The 18,004-nt window shown below is 43.1% G+C and overlaps 1 protein-coding gene and 1 long non-coding RNA gene across 11 annotated transcripts in view; one reads left to right on the forward strand and one right to left on the reverse strand.

Moving 5' to 3' along the window:
- rbfox1 (RNA binding fox-1 homolog 1) overlaps positions 1-18,004 on the forward strand; it is a 301,331-nt gene that overhangs the window by 234,851 nt on the left and 48,476 nt on the right. For 7 of the 10 annotated variants that reach the window (XM_036147728.1, XM_036147725.1, XM_036147729.1 and 4 more), the window contains one exon: positions 4,881-5,183. In XM_036147728.1, coding sequence (XP_036003621.1) covers positions 4,881-5,183 — 303 coding nt within the window. The remainder of the gene's footprint in view (positions 1-4,880; positions 5,184-18,004) is intronic. The other 3 variants (XM_036147727.1, XM_021321273.2, XM_036147731.1) reach the window with 1 other exon arrangement.
- LOC118566267 overlaps positions 1-18,004 on the reverse strand; it is a 42,801-nt gene that overhangs the window by 9,361 nt on the left and 15,436 nt on the right. The window lies entirely within an intron of this gene.

Below are 18,004 nucleotides of genomic sequence, written 5' to 3' on the forward strand. Positions count from 1 at the left end.
ACGGATCTAAAAATAAGTAAAATGTTATTAAAGTCAGTGTATTTATCCTTGATTTGAGCAGGTAAATAAGATTATCTGCCAATGAAATGAGTATTTTGATCCCTAAAATAAGATATAGACATCCTGCACTTGAAATAAGACAATGGAGATGAGTTGTTCCTGTTTCAAGTGCAAAAAATCTTATTCCATTGGCAAATAATCTTATTTTTCTGCTCAAATCAAGGACAAATACACTAATTTTAAGAACATTTTACTAATTTCTAGTTCCGTTTTTGCAGTGTGCAGTGCAAACCCGACTACCCCAAACCAGAACGCGTCCAGAACCTGGACGTATGAGGAGCTCCTGCAGCCCCTTTTTCTCTTTAAATTCTTAAACACCCCGACAGCGTTTATGTGCAGGTGTGTTGACAGCGACTAAATAAAAGAAATACCTGCAGCTTTGATCTCTTTAATGACGCGAACGGTGTTTGATGTACAAACGCAGCAGCTTTGTCTTGTTTCCGGCGCTGCCGAGCTTCTCTGTCTCCGCCGGACTGTTGATGTGTTGACGGCTTCGCGCAGGCCACTTTAAAGGAGGACACAGGATCCGGTGGTACTTTGAGCTCTCCTACCGGGAGGTGCATCCTTTTTTTTTTTTTTTTTTGAGGTAGCAAACCCCATTCTCCTTTTAAAATGGGCGCTTAGAAGTTGAAATTTGCCAACATCAAGAGCTTCCTTGAATTAGGATGCCCTGCACTGCAAGTGTGTTATATAATGCCATGACTGGAGGCAGAGAAAAAAGTAGAGCGCAGGGGTAGAGATTAAAAAAGTTTCTGCATAAAAAGAGAGGAGGGAGGAAGAGATGAGCATAAAGGGAAGGAGGGGGAGGAGGATTGAGGGAGATGGAAACGCGGAGTAATAAAAAGCAGAGGGAGGGGAGGGGGGGTCGGGGTCGGCCGGGGGAGCGAGGGGCCCGCTCCTCCTGCAGGAGCCGCCCGAAGGCCTGGCGGGAGGCTGGTCAGCTCCTCTCAGGGCTCCTCTCTTTTTTTTCATTTAGATAATGGAGCATTTCGTTAATTGGCAGCGCACAGTTAAGGCCGAGCTTTGTTTGCCAACACGGCGAGGCGGAATTATTTCCACTACATTTACAGCAGAGTGTTGCTCGGCTTCCTCTCATTAAAGCCTCCTGCCCAGATCGAGCTTTCCGAGGAAATCTGCAGGCAGAGGCCAACAACCTCTGCAGCAAAATAAAACAAGAGAGGAATAAAACCCATTTATCTACTATCTCACCATCCGCCGCCGCCCGACTTGTAGGGAAAGAGACAGAAACTTCTCTATCTGTTTACCGTTATTGTTTTTTGCCACTCATAAAGCCCGACTTCTGCCGGCTTCTTTTCCCTCCTCCTCTCTTATCAAGAGAGTTATGCGTCGCGCTCGCATGATGTGTATCTTTAAATTTGATTGAGGGTATTTGCAGGGGGTGTTATTGGATTGTGGTGTTATTGTCTCACCTTTTCTCTCAGCGTTTTTAATGCCGGGATGGATATCCGCTCCAGCAGCACTGATCTCACTGTTCTGCTCATTAGGCCGGATTCTCGGAGACTGGTGCTTCGCAACAATAAGACACGCACTTCTGTAGTCCAGCCATTACTGAGTTTAACAATGTGCACCAGCCGGAAAAGTCCATTATTTCTGCAGCTCATCATCCCGAGCATCCACACGAGACAAAGGGGCTGTGAAGCAGGCTTCGGCGCGAGGGCCCATCTATCACTAAAGTCAGGAGTGGAGACGGGGAGGAGAAGCATGCGGTGCAGATGCCCCCATACTGGGACTTCTGGCAGCTGCTGGAAGACTTCAGCAGCTTTAGGAGCAAAACACTGTCTCTGATAAAAAAAAAAAAGTTTCTGACTCAACATCAAGAATAACATTTAAGTCAAAGTCTGGTCACACCCAAAAAAAAAAACTAAATATTAAACTGGATCAATTAGAGAATGTTTGTTGGGTTTTAAAAACTTTGACTTAATTATAGGAAGCAACCAACTGCCCTGTGAGTTCGCTCCATTCACTGCAAAAACGGATCTAAAAATAAGTCAAATGTTCTTAAAATTTGTGTTTTTGTCCTAGATTTGAGCAGGTAAATGGTATTATCTGCCAATGGAATGAGTATTTTGACCCCTAAAATAAGATAATTAGACATCCTGCACTTGAAATAAGATGATGGAGATGAATTGTTCCTATTTTAAGTGCAAAAGCCTTATTCCATTGGCAGATCATCTTATTCACCTGCTCAAATAAAGGACAGATACACTCATTTTAAGAAAATATTACTCATTTTTAGTTCTGTTTTTGCAGTGTTGTCAGTCAACGAAAAGTGATGTTTTATTTTCCTCCCCCCTCCCCATCGTGTTTCTGGACATGCGTGTGTTTTTCCGCCTGCCTTAAACCCAGAATCATAACCTGAGATCCAGCCTAACAATCTGTGGTCACGGCGGGGAGGAAATGACGGATTCTCCTACGTATAAACGTGAACTTGGTTCAAAATGTTGTTGTATTAGGTCCGATTAATCGATTATTTTTCCTCCCTTTTGGTTTCACAAAAAGAAATTATTTTATGAACGTGCTTTCTTGTCAAGCATTACGTTTGGGAGTTGACCTGAATTTAAAGTGCAACCAAAGCCAAGCTGTGAAACATGCTGGTAAAACAAGATGGCCGCCCTGCTGTTGTAAACACAGAAAATAAAACTAAACGTTTGCTGCTGGTGGTTTTATACGATGAGCTGAGAACAGAATTCACTTAACTGGTGTAACTTGGTAACTAACTAAAGGAAATTTGTAAATTAAAATGCTTCGTATTCTGGTAAAACAAAAGTATATTTTGACAATATATTTTCCTAAACATATATTCAGGATTGCTCCTATTCTCTTAATGGATGCCCACACTGCAAAAACGGATCTAAAAATAAGTAAAATGTTCTTAAAATGTGTGTTTTTGTCCTAGATTTGAGCATGTAAATACAATTATTTGCCAATGAAATGAGTATTTTGACCCCTAAAATAAGATAATTAGACATCCTGCACTTGAAATTAGAGGATGGAGATGAGTTGTTTCTATTTTAAGTGCAAAACTCTTATTCCATTGGCAGATCATCTTATTCACCTGCTCAATTTAAGTACAGATACACTCGTTTTAAGAAAATATTACTTATTTTTAGTTCTGTTTTTGCTGTGCAATGAAACCATTGGCAAAAATAACTAAATCTTAAAAAATTACGAATTAATGGATTAATCGTCCAGCCCTATTAACACGCTGCAAAAACAGAACTTAAAATAAGTAAAATGTTCTTAAAATATGTGTATTTGTCCTTGATTTGAGCAGGTAAATAAGATGATCTGCCAATGGAACAAGATTTTTGCAAATAAAATAGGAACAACTCATCTCCATCATCTTATTTCAAGTGCAGGATGTCTAATTATCTTATTTTAGGGGTCAAAATACTCATTCCATTGGCAGATAATCTTATTTACCTGCTCAAATCAAGGACAAATGCACTAACTTTAAGAACATTTTACTTATTTTTAGATTGGTTTTTGCAGTGCAAGTGATGTTTTGATGTTTAACACCCCTCCTGTTTGTCTTTTCTTTAAGCGGATGGGCAGTGGGGTGGTGGGGGTTTCTGAACCAGTTATTACTGGTTTTTTGCTCAGATTTATTGTTTTTCTTTATTGTTCGGAGGGAAAAAATCAAACCGGGGTGTAGTGAGAGGTAGCAGAGCGAGACGCAGCTTTCTGCTGGAAGTATTAAAGCGGATCTCGGCGAGGGAGCAGCTGCTCGTTTAACAGACCTGTCACTGAAATCAAAGGGCTTAATCAAAATTTGATCAATTAATTGATCTTTCCTCTTGCGCTTTGAGATTCCCCCTGACTCCTGGCCCTCCGACTGTAAGCCACGCTCCACAATGTAAACTATGTTCATTAGCGGTGATCAAGGATTCCTCTAATGTAAGCTGAGACGTGATATGATGGCTGTTTCCTCTGGGCTCTGAAGCTTCGCAGGACAACTCTCCCCGGTTGCCCTTTCACTCTCGGGGGGGAGAACCCTCATGCCTTTCATGCTGCTCATACCATAGACATAATATAAGAGCAGACGCGTCATTGGGCGGGTTCTTCCTATGCTGCGATGCGTCAGAGCGTCCGCCATCTTAAATGTGGCAAATCTGCAGTTACTCAGTCACTTAAACAGTATCAGAGGGACTTTAATCTCTGAATATACTTTGTATTGGTAGTATTTTTGTTTTTGTAATATTACAAGTTTATTTTCGTATACCCTCTAGCTTCATTCTCCTGAATTTATTCTCCTAAAGAATAAAAATATTTAAAATAATCTAACGTGGCTCTATTATTCCAGGAGTGAAATAATTCTGCAAACTGTGACTATTCTGGAAATGTTCTCCTCTTAATTCTCATAATATGACGTTTTTCTCATAACATTATCACTTTTGTGTTGTTGTTTTTTTTTACTTTATTGACCTAGGACTTTTTTTCTCATATTAATAATTTTACCTCTTTAATACTCACCCAAAAAGTCTGTTCCTAAAGGTTCACATGTGACACGGTTTTATGAAATAATGAAAACTCAATGTTTAGATTTAACAAATTAATCCTTATATTCATAACACACACACACACAAATTGATCCTTATATTCATAACACACACACACACATATATATATGTGTGTGTGCGTGTATCTTCTCTGATTCACGTTCACAATAACAGAACTCAACTTTTTTCTGCCACATACAATATGGCGGTGACGTTGACGTGCAAACCTATGCCCTATGACGTGTCTAGGTATATGATGTCTGTGGCTCATACGGCGCGCTCTCGCTGTGTTTCTCGCAGGGTAACCAAGAGGCCACCAACCCTCCTGAAGCGATGGCCCAGCCCTACACCCCGGCCCAGTACCCGCCTCCCCCACAGAATGGCATCCCCGCGGAGTTTGCGGCGCCGCACCCGCTCCCGACGCAGGACTACACCGGGCAGAGCCGGGTGCCCGAGCACGCCATGACCCTGTACACGCCCACACAGACGCACAGCGAGCCGGCCGGCACTGACAACAGCACGCCCGCCATCACCGCCACCACGACCGCACCGGTCAGTGCCGCTCATCACCTGCAAACACTGTTCTCAACATGCTGTCAGCAAGTAAAATATATTTTTTCTTATCATTTTTTATACCTTTCATGTGATGATTGACTGATTGTGATTCTTGTTTTTCTGTGCATTCCGGCCAACAGGTGATCAGAAATAACCAGATATGAGGGGGAAAGTTAGTCTCAGGGCCCAGGAGTTGTTGTTTTTTTTTTTTTTTATTGTAGGACAGGAGGAAGAGTTTTGCTTCCAGAGACGGATGTGGAGGTGCATCCTCGGTAAATCAACACATACACTGCAAAAATGGAACTAAAAATAGGTAAAATTTTCTTAAAACGAGTGTATCTGTCCTTGATTTGAGTGGGTAAATAAGATTATCTGCCAATGGAATAAGATTTTTACACTTAAAATAGGAACAATCCATCTCCATCATCTTATTTTAAGTGAGGGATATCTAATTATCTTATTTTAGGGGTCAAAATACTCATTCCATTGGCTGATAATCTTATTTACCTGCTCAAATCTAGGACAAAAACACAAATTTTAAGAACATTTTACTAATTTTTAGGTCCGTTTTTGCAGTGCAGTTGAAAAAAATTTATATTAATTCAGTTAAATGTTACCTCAGAATATGATTAAATCAATAAAAGGAGGATTTGCACTGCAAAAACCGACTAAACTAAACTAAAAATAAGTTAAATATTTCTTGAAATTAGTGTATTTGTACTTTATTTGAGCAGGTAAATAAGATAATCTGCCAATGGAATAAGATTTTTGCACTTAAAACAGGAACAACTCATCTCCATCAACTTATTTCAAGTGCATTATATCTAACTATCTTATTTTAGGGGTAAAATTACTCTCTCCATTGGCAGATAATCTTATTTACCTGCTCAAATCAAGGACAAATAGACTAATTTCAAGAACGTTTTACATATTTTTAGTTTGTTTTTGCAGTGTGTAATGCAGCAATGTGGTCCGGTCCTACAATCAGTGCTTGGTCTGGGCTCCTTTTGCATCAATTACTGCATTAATGCGGCGCCGCATGGAAGCCGTGTTTCATAGCGACTTTGAGCTCATCTGCACTGTCGGTTCTGTTTTTTTTGTATTTTTTTACTTTTATATTGAATTACCGGAACTAATGAAATTCCCAAAGACGTAATTTGATCAACATGCACCTCCACCCTGAGAAGAAACGGCGTCGTTCTGGAAGCAAAACTAGCCCTGACCAGATTTGGCTCTCCTAATGAAGCTGCCTGATAAACGGCGCAGAGCAGAAAACCTCAGCATAAAAGTCAAATTTACTGACCAGATGCTACTTTAGGAAACATCGTCCCTAAAAAATGGTCTAGGCTACTCCTGGGTCCGGTTCCCAACCATCCTATCCCTGCATCCCCAGAGCTCTGCATGGTTAATATCCTTTAAGTAAACGCAGTTACTTTGCTGAGTCCACCATTAAAATTAGCCGTTTTCAGCCTTTACATTAGCTTTAATTACGCGTCACATAAATCATAATATAATATGTTTGTACATAATTCTAAACAAGGTGTGCAAACAGATTGTTTCAGGAGACTTTAGAAAATTATTTTCTGCATAATTTAACATGCACATGTGGCCCCATCTGTATTACCGTATATATGCATTTTTAATTGTCTTCACTACCCACCATATTGTAGCTTTATTATGTCAACATAAGTTGCACTTGAAAGTTTTGCACATTGCCTCAGAGAAATGTTGGTTTTGCTGCGTCCCTTGCATCCAACAAACGGTAAATCAGCCCAGGGTACAACGACTGTCAACCAGTAATTGGTTTAAAAAACAAAACAACAAAAATCCCAAAAGGTTTGCTTTATTGTAAAACAAGTGTTAAAACAAATCTGGCTGCTTGGGAGGAAAATATCCAGATATTACATTCAGAAACATGTCGTACTGAAGAAGAGTCCAAGCCTGTGATCTAAAGCATAAATTCAGAGGGAAACTGGGTGAAAATGTTACTTTTAGTTTATTCTGTTGGTTAAATGTCCACTTTATTAGGTACACCTCAGTTAGTTTAGGCTTCCCTTAATTCCACCTGACAGATTTAACGAGGTGTCAAACATTCCTCGCAGATGCTACAAAGCATTTTTCTCCACATTCATCATGCCAACACCCCCAATACGACAACATCCCAAAGACACTGTTGGTCTACACTTCAAAAAGGGAACTAAAAGTAAGTAAAATGATCTTAAAATTTGTGTATTTTCCTTGATTTGAGCAACTAAATAAAACTATTTGCCAATGGAATAAGAGTTTTGCACTTAGAATAAGAACATTTCATCTCCATCATCTTATTTCAAGTGCATGATATCTAATTATCTTATTTTAGGGGTATAATTATTCATTCCATTGGCTAATAGTCTTATTAAGCTGCTCCAATCAAGAGGAAAATACACTAAATTTAAGATAATTTTACTTACTTTTAGTTCCCTTTCTGCAGTGTAAATGATGCTCAGCCGGAACTCATGGGCCCAAAGTAAGCCAAGGAGCCACACTGCAAAAATGTATCTAAAAATAAGTAAAATGTTCTTAAAGTTAGTGTATTTGTCCTTGATTTGAGCAGGTAAGTGAGATTATCTGCCAATGGAATGAGTATTTTGACCCCTAAAATAAGATAATTAGACATCCTGCACTTGAAATAAGATGATAGAGATGAATTGTTCCTGTTTTAAGAGCACAAATCTTATTCCATTGGCAAATTATCTTATTTACCTGCTCAAATCAAGGACAAATACACTAACTTTAAGAACATTTTACCTATTTTTGCTCCGTTTTTGCAGTGCATCTCGGACCACCCCCTCTACCAACAACCAGAACCGCTGGTACAGGCCAGGATGGGTACAAAATTGTATGTTGTTACGGCCACATTCTGCTGGAATCTGAGTCTTTGATTGGACCAGGCAGCAGGCGGGGAACCCGGCGCCGTGGCCCCTCTGCTTCAGGTTGGAACCAGGCATTAACTGAGCTACTGTTGCTTCTCTACCAACGTAGATCAGTCTGCCGGGTTCTCCTCTGACGCCGCTCAGACACTTCCCCCTCTGACATGCTCCATGTGGCCTTTTCTCTCATTTTCAGACTAAACCTGAGGTAGCTGTGAGTTTCTGCACTGCAAAAACGGAACTTGAAATAAGTAAAATGTTCTTAAAATTAGTGTATTTGTCCTTGATTTGAGCAGGTAAATAAGATGTTTTGCCAATGGAATAAGATTTTTGCACTTAAAATGGGAACAATTCATCTCCATCATCTTATTTCAAGTGCAGGATGTCTAATTATCTTTTTTTAGGGTTCAAAATACTCATTCCATTGGCAAATAATCTTATTTACCTGCTCAAATCAAGGACAAATACACTAACTTTAAGAACATTTTACTTATTTTTAGATCCGTTTTTGCAGTGTGACACGCTTGGAACAGCGATTGGTCTTCAGAGCCTCTGGTTGTCTAAAAGCTCGACTTGCACTGCAAAAATAGAACTAAAAATAAGAAAATATTTCTTGAAATGACAGTATTTTTCTTTGATTTGAGCAGGTAAATAAGATTATTTGCCAATGGAATAAGTTTTTTTTTACACTTAAAATAGGAACAATTCATCTCTATCATCTTATTTCAAGTGCAGAATATGTAATTGTCTTTATTTTAGCGGTAAAAATACTCATTCCATTGGCAAATAATCCTATTTACCTGCTCAAATCAAGGAGAAATACATTAATTTCAAGATTTTACTTATTTTTTTTCTCTTTTTGCAGTGTGCTGCCTTCTGATTGGTGGAACCAGGCAACTCAAACAGGTTTAATAAGGTAGCCAGTGCACTGCAAAAAGGGAACTAAAAGTAAGTAAAATTTCCTTGAAATTTGTGTATTTTTCCTTAATTTGAGCCGCTAAATAAGACTATTTGCCAATCGAATAAGAGTTTCGTTCTTAAAATAAGAATATTTCATCGCCATCATCTTATTTCAAGTGCATGATATCTAATTATCTTATTTTAGGGGTAAAAAGACTCATTCCACTGGCAAATAGTCTTATTTAGCTACTCAAATCAAGGGAAATAATACTAATTTTAAGAAAATTTTGCTTACTTTTAGTTCCCTTTTTGCAGTGTGAGTGAACAAATAAAAATGGAAGTTTTGGGTCTTTCAGATCTTTGTCCCGTCTCTCTTCTCCTGCTGAGGTGGGTTCTCCTCATTGTGAGGGCCCTTGGTGGGAGGTACTGAGGAGCAGAAGCTGACTTTAAGGTCCAAGAGAAGCTCAGAACCTGGAGATAACCAAAGATGGGAGTTGGTCTCCCCGTGAACCAAGCAGAGCTGATGAGATTTTATTTGACGTGAGTGTTTCAGGCTCCGGCACGCCCTTCACGCCACAACGCAGGAGCCTCTTACTCCAGCCGCTGTCCAGTCGGATCAGTCAAAGATCAGCGCCGGCCCTTTAAGAAAAAAAAAAAAAAGCCGCGTTTCCTGCTGCCTTCCGCTTCATCTCGAGAATACGTGCGTTTTTATCCTTTATTGTGAAATCCCTGGACTTGGAATTTACATCAGAAGTTTCCAGATAAAAGCGAAGACGGGCCGGCGCGGCTCCCCTGTTTAGAGAAAGGTGGATAATGCTGTTAAAGATGAAAGGAGAAGACCTTCAGACGGTCTGTTCTGCTGCCGCATGAGAACACCTGCTGATGGAGGGGAGGGGGGGGGGGTCACGGCGAGGCCACGGCTCCCCCTCCTCCAGAGGGATCCGGGTCACTCATAAAGATCGTTGCTAATACCTCCATTTTTCCCCGGCCTCACAATTACTGCACAGCCATGAATATTTGGCAGCAGAAAAAAAAAGTGCTTAGGCAGCACAAGCGGAGCAGCGGCGCATTATCATCGCCTTGTAATGCAGCAATGTTTGATTTGAAGATTTGTGTGACGTTCTCCAACTGCTCCACAGTTATATCCTGCACTTACAGTAATGGCTGACATGCAGGAGGGTTTAAAGTGGAGAGGAGGGGGGTGGATGGGGGGGAGAGAGACAGTTGGCAGGAGGTTCAGTCTCCTCCTCCTCCTCCCCCCCCCATCTGACACTGAACACCACTCCTCCGCTCGATGCCTCCCCGTCTCCCTTCTCTCTCCATTTCGCATTTGATTTCATTTCATCTGTTCGCCCGCTGTGAGAAAAAGCCCAGAGATGGCTGCCGTGGAGAGATGAGAGCTCGCCTGGCTCTCTCTCTCTCTCCCCTCCGTCTCCTCAACCCCGCATCCGGCCGTCTCTTCTCGGGGAGGACAGAGGGATGAGATTAGTGGGGTGTAAACACGGAGCCTAATCCTCCGGGGGGCCGCTGGTGTAGTGTCGCCCACTGCTGCGCTGCCTGCCTTTAATGACAGGCTCCGGCCCGTTTGCTCTGGGTGCCACAGACGGGGCCCGGGCGCCTTTGATTAGGGGCACCCTGCAGGAGCACAGATTGAAGGAGCAGATCAGCTCTCCCCCCCCCGCCGCCTCCACTCTGCTGTGCTCAGCTCCTCCACCCCGCGACGACGCTTTGCTCGGCACATCTTCTTGACTTAAAGACTTAAAAAGAGTCAAGTGAGTGAAAATTCAGCAAAAACGTATGGATTCTGTGTCAATTCCCCCCACGGGGGGAGCGGGGAGTGCGCATGTTTTAATGAGGCGCTCGCTCCTTCCCCCTCTGTGCCGACGCTCGTCTCGTCTAACCCGTCCGTACCGGGGAAGGTGGCGCCGTCCGCCAGGCCGGATCTCTGGGGCCGCGCGCCGCGTCGTGTTCAAACAAGCTGACTTGAAAGCAGGCGACTCGAAGGAAGAGAGGCAAGAAGCCGAACTTTTCCTCCAAATCCTTAGAGGCGTGGGGTGGCAAGAGGGCTGCCGGGGGGTGGGGGGGGGAGCGAGCTCGTTATCTGGCTTCGGCTCAAATAGTCTGAGGTTTTTTGGTTGGATTTCATGAGTAATCATTCTCTTTTCAGATAACAAATTAAGGCGGTGGCATTAGGGCAGCACTCGTTTCCAGATTCTTCACAGCCGGTGTCAGCGGCATGAAGACTTTTTCCAAAGGGTATTCTGGGGGACTGTGATAACATAGAGGCGCGCGCCACGGCAGCATGCAGCAAACATGTGCAAACGCTCACACACACACGCGCGCCCCCTCGTCTCCGGCGAGCTGTGTTTAAAGGAGCGGGACGCCGGCAGGGTGTAGCTTCTCTGACGGCACGCTGGCCACCGTTAAAGGGAAGCCGGCTGGCGTCTCTGGGAGTGGGAGGAGTTTCGCTCCCTTGGATGGCTCAGAAACTGGTGAAATTTAAATTCTAACTAACTTAACGCGCGATCAAAAGCGAGATAACGGCCTTCAACCTGTCGGACAGCGGCGTCGCGTCGGCAAACCCCGAAAAACGGAGGTTCTCAAGTCGCGTTTGGAGGAAAAGTTTTGTAGCGGCTAAAATCCTCTATTTTAGGCTACTGGTTGTTGTTTCTTAAAAGGCGTTGGTCTTACGTGCGCTCGATTAAGATTCGTAATCCGATCTTCAGTTTGACTTATGGTAAAGTCCTTTATTGTTAGCACAATGTCCATTGTCTCAAAATTTCCATTTAGAGCCACAAACATTCTAACCTGACGCCGCCAGATAGATTTGCTCCGCATATCCATCTGGAAACCTTCCGTTGAAGTAATTTTGGGAAGGGGCGAAAATACTGGTTAGCTGATTGGCCTATGTTGGTGATAGACGGGCCAAATGAACCAATCAGATTCGTCGTCACTCGTAACAGAGCGACGATGAAAACACAACCACAAGCCAAGCTACTCTTGCTGCTGCAGGTAAAGGCTCGTTAGCTCAGCAGAGAAATACTCTGTAATTCTGATAAAACTTGCTCGATAGCCACGCTAACGCTAGTTTCATCGGATGAAGCCGCCATGTTCTTTAGACTGAACTGTCGAGCTTCTCGTTGCGTCACACCTCAACCCGCCTCAAAGCCAACGCTGATTGGACGTTCGTTTGGTGAACGGCTCCAAATTTTCTTTAACGGAGAGTAGCCAGACTGATCTGCGAGTGAAACCTTGAAAGCTCGCGAGATCAGGATGGTCTCACGAGGCTACAAACATTCCACTTCAATCCAAACCAAGCACAGTAGAAAACTGTTGCCTCTTCCCATTAACAACACCTGAACACAATCATGGTTGACCTTAAATAACCCCAATCACCCATCAGACACTCAGACACTCAAAATTAAATACGCCCCCTAGTGGCAATAAACACAGGAAAGGAAAAGAAAATGGCTCCTACAAGTCGAACCGCAGCAGGATTTTCAGACACAAATGCATCCCGGCAAATTAGAGTGTTATTAAAAAGTCCAATATAGTTCAGTAATTCAATTCAGAAAGTGAAACTCATATATGGCATCATTACACAGAGTGATATATTTCAAGTGTTTGTGTTCATTCTGATGAATGTGGCTCAGAGCTGCTAATGAAAAAAAAAAAACCCAGACCTCAGCGCCTCTGAACGTTTGAATATTACATCAGACCAATGAAAATATTTCTAATACAGAAATGTGGGCCACCTGAAAACCATGTCCCTGTACGGACGGGTGTTGGTTCCTTCAGCGCTGTTGGTCGGTACCGAGTCCTGCCGGGAGATAAAATCGGCATCTTTTCAGCAGAATGAAGTGGCTGCGTTGACTGTGGACCAGAACCAGCAGATGAAACTGCGTCCTGAATCACCGCTTAACGTGGAAACCTCTCACTGGACTTGAACCAGCGTGGATTCTGGGTCTCTCAACTCTTCCTCCGGACTCTGGGACCTTCACTTCCAAATGAGATGCAAACTGTACTCTGATCTGAAAAGCAGCAGTCCGGTCCGGTTTCTTTATCCATGTGGCCTGCGGCTCTTTTTCTTCCCACATTTTTTCCTTCCACATAACTTTCCCTGCACATGCTTGAACACAGCACTCTGTGACCAACCGGCTTCTAGCGTCCCCTGCTGGCGGAGGGAGGCAATGACAGTCTCGGTTGTCGCGATCAGAACATTTCTGGGTTAAAATTAGTGTTGCACCGATACCGGTACATTTCAGCACTAAAATGGTGGTATCGGTATCGGCGAGTACCAACAAATAGGCACCGATACCATTTTGATGTTTGTATGTCACTTGAACGCAGCCTTCTCTCTCCCGACTAGTATTATACGTGTTACATAAGTTCATGAAAGTTGCACTATTTTGGCATTTGAGAGCCAAAACTCAGGGTTTAAAAGAGCTTATTCAATTTTTAATGTAATTTTACTGTCTTACTGTTGCACTACTATTATACATGTTATAATTTCACGAATGTTGCACTATTTTGGCCTTTGAGAGCCAAAAGTTTATTCAACTATTGTCACCCATTCCAGGTAGGCAATAAAAAGTTCTACTACCCTAAGTAGTATGCAGTTCTTCATATATATATACACACATTAATTTCAAACAGATGGTATCGGCCAATACTGCACACTTAGGTATCGGCGCAACACTAGTTAAAATCCGTCTTTTTAATCACCCTGATGTAATATTCTGTTTAATTAACCAGAAGCCACGTGTATCTCAGCTAACAGGCGTAAACTCTGTGAAAAAGAATCACTCTGGTTGAGTTATTGGGGAAATAAAAACTTTCAGCCAACATCTTTTTTGTTTATTGAGCTGCACAACTATTGTTACGTAGCGGAGTTTTTCATAAGCGAGATATTATTAAAGGCCGACCTGCTAATATGCGTCTGGTGTCGGTCATTACGGCTGTAGGAGATCGATTGGCTCCCGGTTGCATCGTGGGATGTTTTGTGTTTTAGCTGCAGGACTTTTTACGGCTCCTGCTCGGGGTCCGGTGGGGGGGGGGGGCGACGTGAACGCGGCACCGGGTCGGACCCTGAGTGATTTCTGAGCCTCAGGCAGCAACAGTGACTCGAGGCCCTAAAACTATATTCGACACCAAGAATTTACAGAGCCCCGGTCCGCTCCATGGAGGCTGTGAAGCTCTCGGGTGCGCCATTCGTTCTGCCGGTCTGCACACCGAGGCAGCCTCCGAATGTGAAATAATAAATAAAAATGTTGCTTATCAGAAACTCTGGCATTTCTCAGCCTCGGGAAAAGGCAAATTCATCCCCCTCCCCTGTTGTCTGCAGAGCTGCCTTGTTCAACAACAAGGTAGCTGAATCCTTACACCGGCTTGAAGAGTCTGACATTTCCTTTCAACAATCTTCCAAATCCAGATACATGCGGATCAATTCAGGTTGAATCGGACCTGTGATGCCGAAACTGGGTCTGAATGTGAAACGGATCCCTGTAGCTGCCGTTTGTGGGAACCAAAGTCACGCGATCTATAGTTTAAATCAGGGGTGTCAAACTCATTTTGGTTTAGGGGCCGCATTCAGCTTAATCTGATCTCAAGAGGGCCACACGAGTTAACTCATTGCAAGATTAAATAGAACTAATAAATGTGGACTTGTTGATTTTTATATTAAGTTAATTTCACTTTTACATAATATATTATGAATAACCTCAGCGTTTTTAAGAAAAGTATGTGCAATTTCAACAATACTTTTACTCAGTTAAACATTTACTTGTGCGTTATGCATAAGAACTGATCACAGTGATTGTACAATGTTGAAAAACATTTATTCACCTTTTTTGGAACTTAAAAACACTGTCCTGCATGACAAAATACATGAAACAGATAAAAATTAAGAAATGATTTCAATTTTTCCACACCTGAAGCTTAATCTGCTAATTAAAACACAGCGCCCCTCGTGGACAATATAGGAACTGCATATTTTCAATTAAACGAAGTACATGTTTTTTTCAATAATTGTTTTATCATTCTATTCCTTTTATCTCCTCTTGTGAAAGTCAAATCTGATGAGCTCTTTGTGGCATCTTATTGCCACATTGCCAGACAGGACACTGGAAAAAAAAAAAAATATATATATTTTTTTTATAATGATAATGCATTTAGCCACAGGGCCGGACTAAATTGTTCGGCGGGCCGGATCCGGCCCGCGGGCCGTATGTTTGACACCCCTGGTTTAAATAAACTAAGGTTTTGAATCAGAGCCGACCCGCATGGGCCCAGCTACCAGAAAGCTGTTCTGTACCTGTGGTGCCTGCAGATGATGAGACTGCAGTCGGATTCATGCAGGATCAAAGTTAGAAGCCGCCCAACAGAATCCAGAAATTTCAGTGTGAAAACAATTTTTTTTTTTAATGCATCACGTAAAGCTGCGGTCCATCTTGTCTGAGCAGAGAGCGGAGGGGACTTCCTGTCTCCTAATTCACAGGGCAGGGCTACGCCTTCAGGTGATGGAGGGCTAATATCTGCAGCTTCTTCAGGAAAAAAGAAAACAAACCGCGGCGCACCGGAAGAGGAAAGTAATGAATTAAGGCTTTGGGCATTATAATTCTTGTGAGCGAAGACTCTAAAGCCCCCCCCACCCCCCACCCCGGCTCCTATTTAATCGGATGTAATCTACCTGCTTGGCAGCATTCCAATCAGATAGTTTCAATTATGCTCTTGTAATGCCACTCTGCGAGGAGGGGGAAAGTGCTGAGCAGAGCACTTTGCAGGCGATTTGCAAATAACAGCAAGGGAGTCTTTTAGAGAAATGACTGAACAGGAAGCCAGAGAGCTGCAGGAGTTGACAGCTCTCTCACTCTTAGCTTTGCTGGCTTTGGCGGTGATGGTGTGTTTTGCATCCCGCCTCCTCCTCCCCGTGACAGCAGCTGTCGGGACAGTAAAGTGCCACTGAAGGTGGCCTCCTATGGTAATACGCAGGTAATTATTTTCCACTGCTACACCGCCGTTTCACAACCAGGCAAGCAGGCAGGCAGGAGCCTCGGGAGCAGCGGCGCTCAGGCAGCATTCCCCGGATCTCGGTGACACTCGAAGTTATTGAGTTAGTAGTTTGCAGTCTGGGGTGCTCGGAGTCAGCGATTCAGCATTTGTGTTCTCAGAGAGGTGTGCTTGGCCCTGATGTCAGCGGGCTGCTGGCCTGTCTGAGCGCCGGGCGAAAGTTAATCTGGATGTCTGCAAAACACGCGGGGGCCTGTGATAAAAAGCCCCGACAGACGAGAGCTGCGAGGACGGCGGTGCTCGGGAGTCTGGCAACATACGCTAAAGGTCAACGGTGTCGCGTGTGACCGATGAAACAGATTGACCCGAGGGGCTCTGGTACCTTGTCACCCTCCACGGTCCCAGCATCTGTCTGCAACGTGTCACCCCTGGGCCCAACATGGCTACTCAGGCTATTAACCTCTAGCGCGCGAGGACGCGGCAAAGTTAGAGCCCCTCCGCTCGTCTCTCTCTGTCCGTATTCTGCAAATCGGAGGGGGGATTTTCTCCGGTGTCCGGACGCCGTCGGGCTCAGGTGAAGCCACCTGGCCGGCTGCAGTGGGAAGACGGAGTGGGACCTTGAATCAAACAACTGTCACCGCTAACAATGTATGTCGCCGTCTCCGAATGGGCCATAAAAACCAAATAAATGACGGCCATTACAGTGGAGATTGTGATTATGATAATGAGAATAATAAAGGCGATCATCACCACGATCATGATGATAATGATAATACTGCGATGATGAATTATAATGAATAAATCCCTAGCCCCATTTCCTAAATGGTGGGAGATGTATCACTAAGAGAGAGGCTCGCAGCGGCTGCCGGTTATCAGCCTCTTCGACTCATTTGAACCGTTTGGACTCGGGGCAACGGCCTCCTCTCTTTCCACTGCTGCGTCGCCGCGCGTGTAGGAGGGCGGAGGCGTGTGTGCCGCGCTTCCCAGGAGACCTTGCAGTTTACATATCACGTTCAGGCAGCTTTTGTGCTCAGTATGTGCCACTTCCACTCTCTCTCTTTCCTCACCACCCCCTAGCATCAACACTGCAAAAAGGGAACCAAAAGTAAGTAAAGTTTTCTGGAAATTGTGGTATTTTTCCTTGATTTGTGCAGGTAAATAAGACTATTTGCCAATGGAATAAGAGTTTTGCACTTAAAATAAGAAAAAATAATCTCCATCATCTTTATCAAGTGCAGGATATCTAATTATCTTATTTTAGGGGTAAATATACGCATCCCATTGCCGAATAGTCTTATTTAGCTGCTCAAATCAAGGAAAAATACCACAATTTCAAGAAAATTTTACTTACATTTAGTTCCCTTTTTGCAGTGAAATTAGATTATTTGCCAATGGAATAAGATTTTTGCACTTAAAATAGGAAAAATTCATCTCCATCATCTTATTTCCAGTGCAGTATATCTAATTATCTTATTTTAGGGGTAAAAAATACTCATTTCATTGGCAAATAATCTCATTTACCTGCTCAAATCAAGGGCAATTACATTCATTTCAAGACAATTTGACTTATTTTTAGTTCTGTTTTTGCAGTGCAAGGCTTCGTTTCTGTTGGTTTTATTTGTTTCGTTTGCTATTGTGAAACCGAAACTGTCCCCATCAGGAGAAACCGCAGCTACTGTTGCAAGTTCAGACACCCAAAACAAACTTTCCCTCCCCGATGACTGACCTCTTGTGGTCAGGGCCATAATTACTTTGCAGCGCTTTTTAAAACCCCTCCAGAGGATTGGTTTTATTTCCAGAAACTCGCCAACTCTGACTGGGTTTTTGCTTCAGCCGCAACTCTTCTGGAGTTCAGCTAAGAATATTTAAAATACGGTTTATTTTTCTTAGATATCTGCACATCGACTTGGCTATTCTGGCAACTTTATTCACCTTCACTGTTCATGTGAGCATTTCCAGCATCAGTAGGAAAGAATGGCTAACAAACATACCTACACAGCTCTCTGAAAGTATGTGTTTGACATACTGTCAAAAAATAAATAAAAACAGAGG

The sequence above is a fragment of the Fundulus heteroclitus genome, chromosome 16 (genome assembly GCF_011125445.2).
Source record: "Fundulus heteroclitus isolate FHET01 chromosome 16, MU-UCD_Fhet_4.1, whole genome shotgun sequence".
NCBI lineage: Eukaryota > Metazoa > Chordata > Actinopteri > Cyprinodontiformes > Fundulidae > Fundulus > Fundulus heteroclitus.